The 12839-nt window shown below is 44.3% G+C and overlaps 1 protein-coding gene across 1 annotated transcript in view; it reads left to right on the top strand.

Moving 5' to 3' along the window:
- Positions 1-12839, top strand: part of Grid1 (glutamate ionotropic receptor delta type subunit 1) — a 719620-nt gene that overhangs the window by 561938 nt on the left and 144843 nt on the right. Inside the window, exons 9-12 of the mRNA XM_004641224.2 lie at positions 2187-2288; positions 3755-3952; positions 7176-7500; positions 8654-8792. Of these exons, the coding sequence (XP_004641281.1) occupies positions 2187-2288; positions 3755-3952; positions 7176-7500; positions 8654-8792 (764 nt within the window). The remainder of the gene's footprint in view (positions 1-2186; positions 2289-3754; positions 3953-7175; positions 7501-8653; positions 8793-12839) is intronic.

Below are 12839 nucleotides of genomic sequence, written 5' to 3'. Positions count from 1 at the left end.
CCTTCTCCACGGCAGGCAGGTGTGGCATCGCATCCCAGAACCCAAGTCCCAATCAAAGGTAGGATCTGTGGTGTTTCGGACTGACACCTCATCCTTAGGACCAGATTTCCTCCAGTGTAACTCTGAGTCTTTGAGCTGATCCAGGGAACCCATATAGCTCTACCCACACCCAGGAGGAATGCTGTCCACACCTGCGAGTTAAGCAGCTCCAGGGCCTGGGCTGAGCAGTTATGGGGATACAGATGCAGGCAGCTCAAATGCACACCTATTCCTGCCCTTTTTTTTTAACATCTACTTGGAGCTGTCCAAAGGATGCAGGATATCAAACGTTTGACCTTCTTTACTGAGTTTGTCCTGTTTTAATCCAGCATTTTAATCCAGATGCAGCAATCAACTCTGAGTTCTAGTGCTATTTCTTGAACCCCAGTGGAGAAATAGCCATAATATTTCCCTCTTGCTGTCCCAGTTTCCAGAGTGTGGTACCATTAATATCTTTGATGCCTTTGATTAGAATTCTGGGTAGATCTTAACTTGTGCTTCACTGCAGTGCCCACCGCATTAATTAGTGGTGGTTGTGGCGCTCTTCAGAACATGTGGTCATGCTGTTCAGTTATCTTTTTTCATCACTGCCAAGCATCCTATTATTTAGGGTGGAATTGGTCAGAGTGGATATCATGTCAGAAGCGGCAACAGAGATTTCAGGTTTCTTTTCAGCTCTGCAACTCCTTATCTCATTCTGATGGATTTGCTTTAGACCTCAGAACTATAGCATGACCCCTGTGGAATGGTCTGATGTCTGGAATGGTGGCCTCTTACGGCTCAGTGAGCAGACCCTGCACCAGGTGTCCATCTATGGGGAATGTTGGGAGAGTGGATGAATCCTTAACTGGGGACTCTGGTGGCTCTCTGGGGCCCCTAGTGGCACACCTCCAAAAGGTTAATCTGGGTCCCTGTGGGTTTTCATCATGAGAAACAGGTACTTCTGTGGGCGATCTGTTCTGTGGACCCCTTGCTGCATAGACGTTGGTGTGTGGATCAGGGCAGCAGCAGGAGAAGTGGCTTCACCTGGGAGCTTGTTACACAGGAAGACTCTCAGGCTGTAGCATCATACAGTGCATGCAAATGCCCTAGGTGATCTGTGTGCATATCATGGTTGGAGGATTACTGCTTTATTCTACAGCCATAGTTCCCAGCCCTGACTCTGGGTTAGAATCAGCTGAAACTAAAATCTCCATATCTAGCCCACTATGGATCAATTAAAGCACAATCTCTGGTGATGGAGCCCAACTTTCAGTGTGTCTGAAAAGCCCCTTATGAAATCCTAATATGCAGCCATGCTAGAAGCCCAGGGACCTCAGAGGACATACCAAGATCTCCCTGGAAGCGTTGATGCTCTCCACATCTGCCCCTGAGGTTTTGATTTAGCTGGCTTGGATGGGCTAGTTTCTGTACTTTTTGCATTTCTTCAATTAATAATTGTAAATCATTGGCCAGGATAATGTTCAATCATTGTTGTCTGGGTCATGTGAGCACAGAGGAAGGGAAACAGTCCCAAGAACACCTGTCTGTTCTGTAGTTTCTGAGCCAGGAGAGATCTTCTTGGGGTGCTGGTCAGAGACACATGGAGCTGTTGGGTGTGGCCTGTACCCTCAGGAGGATATGGAGGATCCGGAGCACATTTATTCTGCTGCCAGCTTCTACCTGCATATTGGAAAAGTTGTGGCATTCACACTGTGGTGAAAATAGGCAGAACACTCTTGGCTCTGCCTGAACTGCTCCTGCATCTCCTCTTGTTGTGGTGGCAGTAGCTGAACTCCAGGTTCCTATAGCTTGGGAAAGTAAAAGGAATAATGAAAGAAGAGGAGACTTTGTGGGAGACACAGTGACACAGCCTCCATGGGTGGACAAAATAAAATTAGGTATAAACTTTCACTCAAGGGACAAGTTCTTACTTATTAGTTTCATTTTAGAGATGTGCAGAGTCATAGAGACTGGAGTGAGCTGAAGGCGGCAGTGGCACTTTCTCTCTGCTTCATCTCTGTTCTCCTGTGGTTGAGAGTTGGCTCCGGGCCTGTAGGAAGCATACAGGGCTGCCTTGCACCCACCTGCTGGAGCCGATCCTGGTTTGGGGGAACACCTGAGGTGTGCCCAGTGTCCGTCTTTCACACACCTTTTCTCCTTCACAGCTGGCGACGTGGGACTCAGAGAAGGGTCTGAATGGCAGCTTGCAGGAGAGACCCATGGGGAGCCGCCTCCAAGGACTGACCCTCAAAGTGGTGACTGTCTTGGTAGGATCATGGGGGACACTCCGGGAGCTTGGCTGTCCACACTTTTCAGTCAGAGGCTGCTCTCTTTTTAATGTGGGCTGTGGGAATCAGGAGACCTTGCGGTGAGGTGTGAGCTGTCCCAAAACCTTTTATGGAGAGTAGCGTGAATGATGAAGGGGAGGGTAAGATTGTAGACCTCTGCTGGGGCTGCTGAGCCTCCCTGGGAGCTCCCTGAGATATGGGGGAGGGACCGGTCCTGGAGATCTGCCCTTGGGCTCCAAGGATTCTTGCTGCTTTACTGGTCCTTGGATGTGAACTGCAGTTTGTCTTATTGCCACTCCTTGGGAGAACTGTTCCAATAGCTGGGGTCCCCAGAAAGAGGCCAGACGGAGGCCTTCTTCTTCTTCTACTGGACACACTGATTGTGCATGTGCTGTACAGAGTTTGCAATGAAGACAGCTTGTTAAAATTTTTCTGCATAATTATCCTGGAAACACAATGGTTTACTCTGGTGAGAGACCGAGGAAGCATCTTTCTTTTAACTCATTTTTTTTCACCTCTGTAGAAGAACTGCAGGGACATTTTAGATTTTGGCTGGGGTCACACGTGGTCCAAATGCTATGCTCATCCCAGCAGGCCCAGGAACTTTTGGCAGCAGCATCTCTGTTTTCCCTGTTTGCACCCTATGAATAAGCCTGGTATCCTTTTTCAAACAAAACTAACTTAATGAGGTACAGCCTCTGGGGCTGTTTGCCAGAACCCCTTTGCGTGCAGTTCCATACTAGGAAATTGGTGGGGATGCAGAGATGCTCTCCAGATGGCCATCTGCCCAACGTGACACGCAGCATGACACACACTAACTGTGTGGGTGTGAGTGCAGAGCGGCTTTGGACTAGGGGTCTGAGGGCTTAATCCGCTCTTATCTTTTGACTTTTGGTCGACCTTTCCGGATAATCAGCATCCATTTGCCAGTGCAACCTGATAGATGTGGGCTGTCTTTTCTCAATCTAGTATCCTAGAGCTTTCTTGTTATGAACTATCCTGGGCAAGATGTGTCCCATGTCTTATATATAGTCACATAGAATTATGGCATTTCCTAAGGACAGAGTCCTGGTCCATAATGGAGGAATTTAAAAATATACCACATTATTCTATGAGATGACATACACATGAATCTCCATTGCCCCACACTGACCTGAGGACAGGGTGCAGTTTCATAGAGGAGCTCAACAGTTCAGAAACAGCTTTTAGTAAAGGCACAGGAATGTAGCTTTCAGGGAGAATTTAGGCAAATACTGATTTCCATATTACTGTTGGTGGTAGGGATTGAAGCCACGGTTAAGCTGTGCCTCTGAGCTATACCACCAGCCCTAATATCAGTTTTCTATAATTATGATTCATCAGATCGGTCTCTCTAACAATGCCCTGGAAGTATATAGTAATGGACTTTTTATTTAATCAAAGAACATTCATTCTCTTGTCCTCAGGAAGAGCCTTTTGTGATGGTGGCTGAGAACATCCTTGGGCAGCCTAAGCGCTACAAAGGCTTCTCCATAGATGTCCTGGATGCCCTCGCCAAGGCTCTGGGCTTCAAATATGAGATTTACCAGGCACCCGATGGCAGGTACGGGCACCAGCTCCACAACACCTCCTGGAACGGGATGATCGGGGAACTCATCAGCAAGGTAGGTCCTGAGCACAGGCCAGTGGGGCAGGGGCAGTGCTTAAAATGTACCCTTGGGACCCACCAACAAGACCACAGCTAGCTCTCTTCAGCTCTGCCATCTTCCCTTTCCTTCCCTCCCTCTCTTGTTATGTCCATTCTGTCTTTTGATCTTATTTTCTTCCCTTGCTCTCATTGCTTTTGAGCCTATTGGCTGCCATACAGTCTGATCTACACGCTGCCTTTCAGAAACACACTCTACCCTTGCATGGCTATAAGAGCCTCGCTCCCCTGGAGGCAAGAGCTCCCTGATTCCGTGGTTCTTGGGGCACTTATCTTCCTATCCCAGTTCTCCTAGCACCATGTGTACACTAGTGTGTGTAAGTCTGTGTGACAAATGCCTGCACGTGTGTACGCTGCTCTCGGTCAGCGCGTGGCCTCCTCTTGCTTTTCATTTAATGTCACAATTTGTCCCTTGTACTCTTTCAGGTAAGGTCTTCCCTCACAGAAACTTGTGGTAGGAAGCCAAGTCAACACATCCCCACCTTGCTTCTATTGTAACTGCCTCGGGGCATTCCGCATGATCATTTCCCATGGTGGGCACAGACTCCCGCCCTCCCTCTCCACTGCTGCTGTTGCCTCTGCCACCTGGACATTTTCTGGCATTGCAGCAGGCAACTTGAGTTCTGAGACTGTCACCCCCTTGCCTCCCAGGAACTTGGCGGCTGTGGTCCAGGGTCCTCTCCCCAGCAACCTTTCAGTATGGCACCAGTCAGCCGTTCGGCCCTCTCCTGGCACAACTTGTCCTTCTGTTTTTGGTATTTTGCTGCAGAAACACAGTCTACTCTCTGTGATGCAAGGCCTATAATCCCTCCAATTCTTCTTAATATTTTTTCAAAAGAACTCTATTGTGATAGAATTTAGGAATGATAAATTTTACCCATTTTAAATGTACAATGCAATGATGTTTAATTCATCTACAGCGTTGGGCAATAGCATGTAATCTTATTTAGAGCTCTTCTATTACTGCATTGCAAGCTCTCATTCTTGTTTATAGTTAATGCCATTCCCACTCCTCCCAGCCCTCAGCAACCGTTAATGTACTTGCTATCTCTGTAGAGTTCCATTTGTGAATGTTTTACACAAGTGAAGGCATATTATGCATGGTTCCTTATTTCAGGCTTTTTCACTTAGCCTAAGCTTTGGAGGTGCAACTTTCCCTGATGCAACTTTCCTGTTCCCTTCTGATGCTGAAGCCTTTCCTCCTCCAGTGTTGACCATGGTTGACCCCATAGGCCCCACCTTAGGGGCCTTTCATCTTTTGTAATTTCCTGTCTTCTCGATTGCATGTTGCATCCAATTCCTGGATTAATTCTATTATTTACCCTCTTGACTCAGACATCCAGGTTTCTGCATCCAATTTGAAAAGGATTTTGTATATCTGTCCAGATTAATGCATTGGTATGTAAGGCCACCAGCCCCCATTGGACTTAAGTACAACTGAAGGCCTGTGACTTATCCCTTCTCAGGTCCCTTGGTTACCACCCACAGAGAAAGTTTCAAAAGTTTACTTTTCAGGGCTGGCAAGATAGCTCAGTGGACTGAGCACTTGCTTAGGCAAGCACATGGACTGGGGTTCAATCCCTGGTACCAATGCCACACTGGCCCAATCCCCAGATGTGCTGAGTCAGCCAATGAGACCAGTTGTGGTGGTGCAGGCCTGTAATGCTAGTGCTGGAAAGGCTGAAAACAGGAAGATAACTATGAGTCTGAGCTGCATAGTGAGACATTGTAACAAATACATTAAAAAAAGTTTGCCTTTCACTCCAGGTACCTAATAATCTTCTATCCTTCTCATTTTAAAAAAAAATTTACTTCAATATTGAGGAAAGGAATTGAGACTTCTGGGCATGAAATTCTACTTCAAAGAAACATCATTAGGCACCTGTGCCCTGTCAGGGGTGTCCGTCATAAGCATCACAGACCACCCCTTCCCCTGTGCTATGATTTGATTTCCTATGCCCTGTCTAAACCTTGCTTCCTCTTAGCTTCCTTCCACCCTGCACTGTCAGCTTACCTTCCTCTACTGTCTTACTCATTTCTTAAATATGGTTTAAACTCTCTTGACCCTAAGAGAACCCTGGATCTTGGGTGTCTTGTCTGACAGTCACCTTGAGTGCTATTTTCTTCTCTAGGCTACAGTTGGAGTTCTGTTCAGGACCTCAATGAATCTGCTCCTCCAGCACTCACATTGTCTTACAGAAGTCACCCATGAGTATTTCCCTATTTGGAACCTGTAGGTTAGACCAGTGGTCATCATAGATCATTCTTAGATGTATCTGGCTCTGCTGATGCCTCTCACCTAGAGAGTCGAGAGCCCCCGTCAGGACAGTGGTAGTGCCTCCCATGCTCCCGCTATCAGTGAGGGACTCCTGGCTCCATTTTCACCTGTCATTTATACCTGTAGGCACAGGACTCCAAAACCTCCACTAAGCTGAGCAGCTTCATCCTCAGCCTAATTTCATCTTACTGCAGACTTTGTCTGTTTTTAAAATGAAATGTGCTTTGGCATGCAAAAGTCCTGGAAGGTAATATTTAGGTCACAGTGTGACATGTCCAGAGGGAACCTTTCCTGATGACTTTACAGTAAGAAAAGTGAGCTCACGTATCTGCAGGCTTGGATGACAGGTGGTGGAAGACAGAAATAAGTAGATGACCCCTCTATGCTTGGAGGATTTTACCCTCTGGCACAGGATCTACATATAGAACCATCAGGGACTGATATGTTAATGAGATCCAGCAGAACTGCACAACTCACTCTGCAACTAGTGAAGTATTTCAGGAAGAGGGAGATCAGTGTGGAATGATGAAGTCCCTAAAGGCTTGGTGGGGACAGGGAATCTGACCATAGCCTTGTTATGGGGAGGATGCTGATCAGCATAGAAAATAGAAGGCCTTTGTAGTGGGAGGTACAGGAAAAGGAAACACAGGACAGAGAAAGAGATCTAGTTTTCTAGGGAAGCAGTGAGAAAGTGATGATAAACTGTAGCTCAGAAAAATGAAGGTGCATTCTGGGATTCTACTCTAGACATTTCCGGGCCTTTGTGGGTTTGGGGAGACATGGTTTCAGAGTGAAGGAGATTGCTTGCTTCTGAACAGGGCTTCTTGTGGGGCCTGAGGGCTGACCTGGGGGACCTGGGTGTGCCCCGCACAGTGCCCTCTGATGAGCTGCTTTTTTTTTTCAGAGGGCTGACGTTGCCATCTCTGCCATCACCATCACCCCCGAGAGGGAGAGTGTTGTAGACTTCAGCAAGCGCTACATGGACTATTCAGTGGGGATTCTGATCAAAAAGCCGGAGGAGAAAATCAGCATCTTCTCTCTCTTTGCTCCGTTTGACTTTGCGGTGTGGGCCTGCATTGCAGCCGCCATCCCTGTGGTGGGGGTGCTGATATTCGTGTTGAACCGGATACAGGCAATGAAGGCTCAGAGCTCAGCCCAGCCTCGGCCATCTGCATCTGCCACACTGCACAGTGCCATCTGGATCGTCTATGGAGCTTTCGTCCAGCAAGGTACCTTCTGGTTTCCTGAGGTTTGATTAGCCCCGGGATCTGGAAGAATTTGTTCAGTCTGAAGTTCTTAGATGCATCTCACCGAAGTCATTTTCAATGCGATTTTATTTCATCTCCAGGACAGTGCTAATGTTATGATGCACCCAATTTCTTTAAGTAATAGCAGGCAGGAATTAGATGAAATCACAAGCAACTCAATGTGAAATCCTGATTCTCCACTTTAGATAAAATTAACTTTGGAGGCATGCTCGCACTCTTCTCCCCTCCCGCATTGGATTGATTGCTGTGCACGTGAGGTTGGCAAGTTGAAGCTTGCTTAAACTTGGAGGCTTAATGGGGAAGAAAAAAAATCACAGTTGTGGTGTAATCACCTGAGCAGCGCTCCAGCCACTCTTGAGATTCACAATCTCTTACCTTAAGAGGTCTGGATAGCTCTTAGATCCGCTGGTGAGTTACAGGATTGGGCAGTTTCAACTGGAAAGGAGAAATTGCAACGTTCTTAAATGTGCATTTTGGTCTTGTTTGCACCATGGCAAAAGCTTTACAAGGTTATGTGAGGAGAATAGGAAGGGAGAAGCTTTCTTCAGCTACCTCCCAAGGGACCAAAGAGAAATAATTGGCCTCAAAGAGGCAGCTTCTTACTGAAAGTTACATGCAATGATTTCTAAAAGTGCTGGGAAAAATCATCTAGTGAGAGCTGAATATTAATAAAAGTGACATGGTGTATCTCATTTCTCTGGTTGAAATAAAACTGGGGAACCCACCAGGTAGGAAGTGATTTTATATTCACAGAATTCCTGTCTTCGCTATATGAATTTGAAATTGCAAAAGGACCTTCCATCAAGTGCCAGCCCTGGAAATTCATACCGCTGCAAAGCAGGATCTTCTATGAGATTCTGAAGATCAGGTGCTCCTCTTGGTGCTCTGATAAAACTTCCCATCCCTAAAGACCAAGACTAACATTTCTCTCTGTTCTTTTCCAAGACTGGTGATTTAGGACCTTTTCTTAAAGGAAATGCTTTGCTGTCAGTCACTCTCGTGGTGCCCAGAGCATCCATGGTGGCAGTTTGTGTCCCTGGCTGTGTGTGTGGGGTGTCGCTCTCGGGTGGGATGTGCTGGTACACTGGCCCATCCTCTGCACCTGTCTCCTCAGGTGGCGAAAGTTCTATGAACTCCATGGCCCTGCGCATTGTGATGGGCAGCTGGTGGCTCTTCACCCTCATCGTGTGCTCTTCCTACACTGCCAATCTCGCTGCCTTCCTCACAGTGTCTCGGATGGACAATCCCATAAGGTAAGCCCATTCTGCTTCCTGATCCAGGACCAGGCACTCCAAAAGGCTTTAAAGAGGAGGTACGGTGTTGGAGCTGGCTTGATGTGGCAGAGAGAACAGAGGCAGAGATAACTCAGAGTCCGGCTCTTCAGTGGGATGCTCAGAATATTTAGCACAAGCAGAGAACTTCATCCTGTTGTATTTTATTTCATGCACAATTACATAAATGTATAAATTTATGAAATACTATTAATCTGAGCATTTAAATATGTCTTGCAAAACTAATAAATCAAAACATTAAACTAAGCAAGTTAAATTTCCTCAGACATTTAAACATTGATTTGCAAACTCATTTAATCAAAAATTTTATCAACATTTAGTTAAAATTAATTGAAATTGCAAACCTAATGTATTTTTCAAATCTTCAAACATCTTAAAATTATTTTTTTAAAATAAACCAATTATCTCAAGTAGAAAATTATTTTCACTTACATCTATAAAATCATAACACTATTAAATTAAAGATTAAGATTTTGTCTTCATCAAAATGCCTTTTTTATGAGCAGGTTCCCAAATATAGGGACACTTCTAAAAAAAAAATGGACGAAGTGATTATGTGTTAGGTATACAGTTGCCAAGCGGCATAGGCATGAGTATGTCCCATATTTAACTAGGTGCATTGTTGGCCTTAATGTTACCTCAGTCGAGCCCTGAGCATGATTGTCAAAATTTCTACCTTTTATAACTTCTTTATCTCTTCACCCTCCTATCATGTTGGTCCTTTTAGCCACAGCTCTATCAAGTCATCTTTACTTAATCCACTTTTCTGGCTCCCACCTGCTTATTGAAGAGTTCAGATTCTTTGACTTGGATCCAGGGTTCAGTGTGCTATTATCTGGTGTCTTCACTAAATTGACATTTTTATTGAGATAATTGTGGATTCACAAAAAGTTGTAAGAAGTACTGTGGAGAGGTCCACTAGGATCTTTTACTTAGTTATCCCCAAGGCAACATTTTGAAAAATGATGGTATTTTATTACAACCAGGCTGTTGATGTGGATGCAATTCACTGATTTCATTTGTTTCCCCTCTTGTACTTGTACTCGTGTGTAGGGGTGTGTGTGTGTGTGTGTGTGTGTGTGTGTGTGTGTGTACATACATTCGATTCTGTGTAGATTTGTAAAAGCATGCCACAGTTCTTTGCCGTGATACCTTACGTTGTCCTTTCATAGACACACCCTCCTCCTCTTCATTTTCTTCTGTCCCATTTGGTCCCTAGCCTCTGGCAACCGTTAATTTTCCTCCATTTCTAAAAATTTGTTGTTATGAATGGGTTATATAATTAGAATCAGTAATAATATTTGGCTGTAGATTTTTCTTTTCTTTTTTTTTCCTTTCCTTTCCTTTCCTTTCCTTTCCTTTCCTTTCCTTTCCTTTCCTTTCCTTTCCTTTCCTTTCCTTTCCTTTCCTTTCCTTTTTGGCGATACTGGGGATTGAACACAGGACCCTGCGCTTGCCTGGCAAGCGCTTATTCTATTGAGCTATCTCCCTGGCCCAGCTGTATATATATATTTTTCAAGACTCTGAGTTCCTTAGAAATTCATGTCAGAGGTGATGTGCGTTCACAGCACCCTGCTCATACTAGAGGGTAGTATCCTGTGTTCCACAGTGTGTTTAACCATTTGCCCCTGAAGAGTGACTGAGTTGCTTCCAGTTCTTGGCAATTTTGAATAATGCTGCTATTGTTACCCAGCTTTGAGCAAAACTTTGCTTCAACTCTCCAAAACAGCCAAAAACCACATGAGGACTTGCTGGAGCAGAGGGAGGGCTTCTCAGCAGCCAGCGAAAGGCAGAGGGATGGGCAGCCACAGTTCTCAGAAGAATCCCTCCAGCAAAGCACACATACAAGGTTATGTGCATTTAGGAGGCTGAAAGGTGCATAGGGATTAACTAATAGGAAGAATATTCATGACTTTTTCTAAGCAGTTGCTACTTTGTCTGCAGGAATCTCACCTTCCTTCTTCACTTGAACATAATGTGGTCGGTTTTGAGGGTTGTCATGGAGACTGAAGAGTCCTGGAACTGATGGGTTGGAAATTTACAATGGAAATACCTGACCGTATGGCTGGAGGACAAGCTCCAGCTAGGATGGCTTCTCAGCTGGTTCCAGCCATCTCAGTGTGGTTGAATCTAATATCCAGTTTTTCAACCTTCTGGTCCTCAGACAATGGTGGCCTCCTCTTTTTCATGGAAACACTTCATTTAATTAAATCAGACATCCTTTCTGTAGATGCTGGCTGTACATACTCTGACCAGGACTCGGGAAAGGCTAAAAGGGAGAACAAAGAGGAGAAGAATGCGCTGCAACAGGACAGCAGGCAGCAGCAATAGTCTCTTGTGCTCCTTGATTTGGGTTGTATCAGTTGTTTCTTTTGCTTTATGATTTTGAGTCTTCTGTTAGAATAGCTCAAGTTTTGTCTGTTGTTTATCTTCTCAAAAAGCCAGCTTTTAAAGGGGTCGGGGAGATGGCTCAGTAGAATAAGCGCTTCCCTGGCAAGCACAAGGGCCTGAGTTCAATCCCCGGTTCCACCAAAAAAAAAAAAAAAAAAGCTAGCTTTTAGTCTCAATGACTATTTTTCTTATTATCTTTCTAGTCTCTGTATCATTTCTTTTCTTTTCTTTTCTTTTCTTTTTTAAAGTAGTACAGGGTCTACAGGATCTCACTACATAGATCAGACTCATAGTGATTCTCCTGTTTTCAGCCTCCCACGTGCTAGGAGTACAGGCACACGCCATCCTGCCCAGTCTCAGTTGCCTTCTCAGTGCGCCTCAGGGGTGAGGTTGGCATGGCATGCCAGGGATTGAACCCTGGTCACTGCACCTGCCTAACCATGTGCTTTAGTCACCTGAACTATCTTATTTCATTTATTTCTGTCCTAATTTACATTTACTTCTTTCTGCTAACTTTGGGCTTCTTTGCCCCCCCTTCCTTCCCTGCCCCTTGTTTTTTTTTTTTTTTTGCATTAAAAAGTTAACTTGTTTATTTGAGGTTTTCCATTATCTATAATGTAGTTTCTAATGAGTATTAATATCTTTCTTAGAAGAGCTGTTGCTACATCCCATAACTTTTGCTAGGTTGCATTTCCATTTTCCTTGGTCTTAAAATATTTTCTAGATATTTCTTTTGATTTCTTACTTGGCTGTTCAGGAGTGTGGTGTTTAATCATATTTTTCAAATTTTCTATGTCTGTTATTGTTACTGGTTTGACAGTATTGTTATTGCAAAAGTTACTTCAAAATCAGAGAGCTTTTCAGCATATTCCCAGAAATTTCTTGCTTTTGAGTTCATAACTTAAGCTTAGAAATGAGGAGTTAGAGCTATCATTCTGCTTTTTATTCTGCAGCACTATTTGAAGAATCTTGTCCAGTCACCAGTGATGCATTTCCTGTTATCTGCTGTTCTGTTGCATGTAACTAGCTACTTGCTCGCCTAAGATTTCCCTTCAAGTACATTACTGTGAAAGGCCACACATGATAACTTGTTAAGCAGCACCACTGGACGTAGCTGCCAAATTCCATCTTGAAATGGATTTGAATGTTTTCTGTCCTCAAAATTAATAAAGTCCAATGCTCAAATAAGACCTACCTCCCCCCAAACAGTTACTTCATATGATTTCTACTTTCTTAAATTTATTACACTTGTTTTGTTGTCTAACCAGTAATTGGTACCTGAGGATGTTTATTTAATGTGGGCTTGAAAAAAAGAATGGATTTTAGTGCTGTTGGATGGAATGCTCTATAGTTGTCTATTATTCTAGTTTGTTTTATATTTTTTTAATTTTGTATAGGGCTGATCTATCTTTTGTTGAAAGTGGGCTTATGAAATCCTTTACTTGGGCTGGGGAGATGGCTCAGTAGAATAAGCGCTTCCCTGGCAATCACAAGGACCTGAGTTCAATCCCTGGTTCCGCAAAAAAAAAAAAAAGTATATCCTTTGAAATCCTTTACTCTTCTCATATTGCTACTTATCCCTTCAGTTTTGTTGCTTAGTTATAAAAATATTGGACA

Source organism: Octodon degus, unplaced genomic scaffold (genome assembly GCF_000260255.1).
Source record: "Octodon degus isolate 3935 unplaced genomic scaffold, OctDeg1.0 scaffold00132, whole genome shotgun sequence".
Classification (NCBI taxonomy): Eukaryota; Metazoa; Chordata; class Mammalia; order Rodentia; family Octodontidae; genus Octodon; species Octodon degus.
This window is presented reverse-complemented; position numbering and strand designations above follow the sequence as displayed.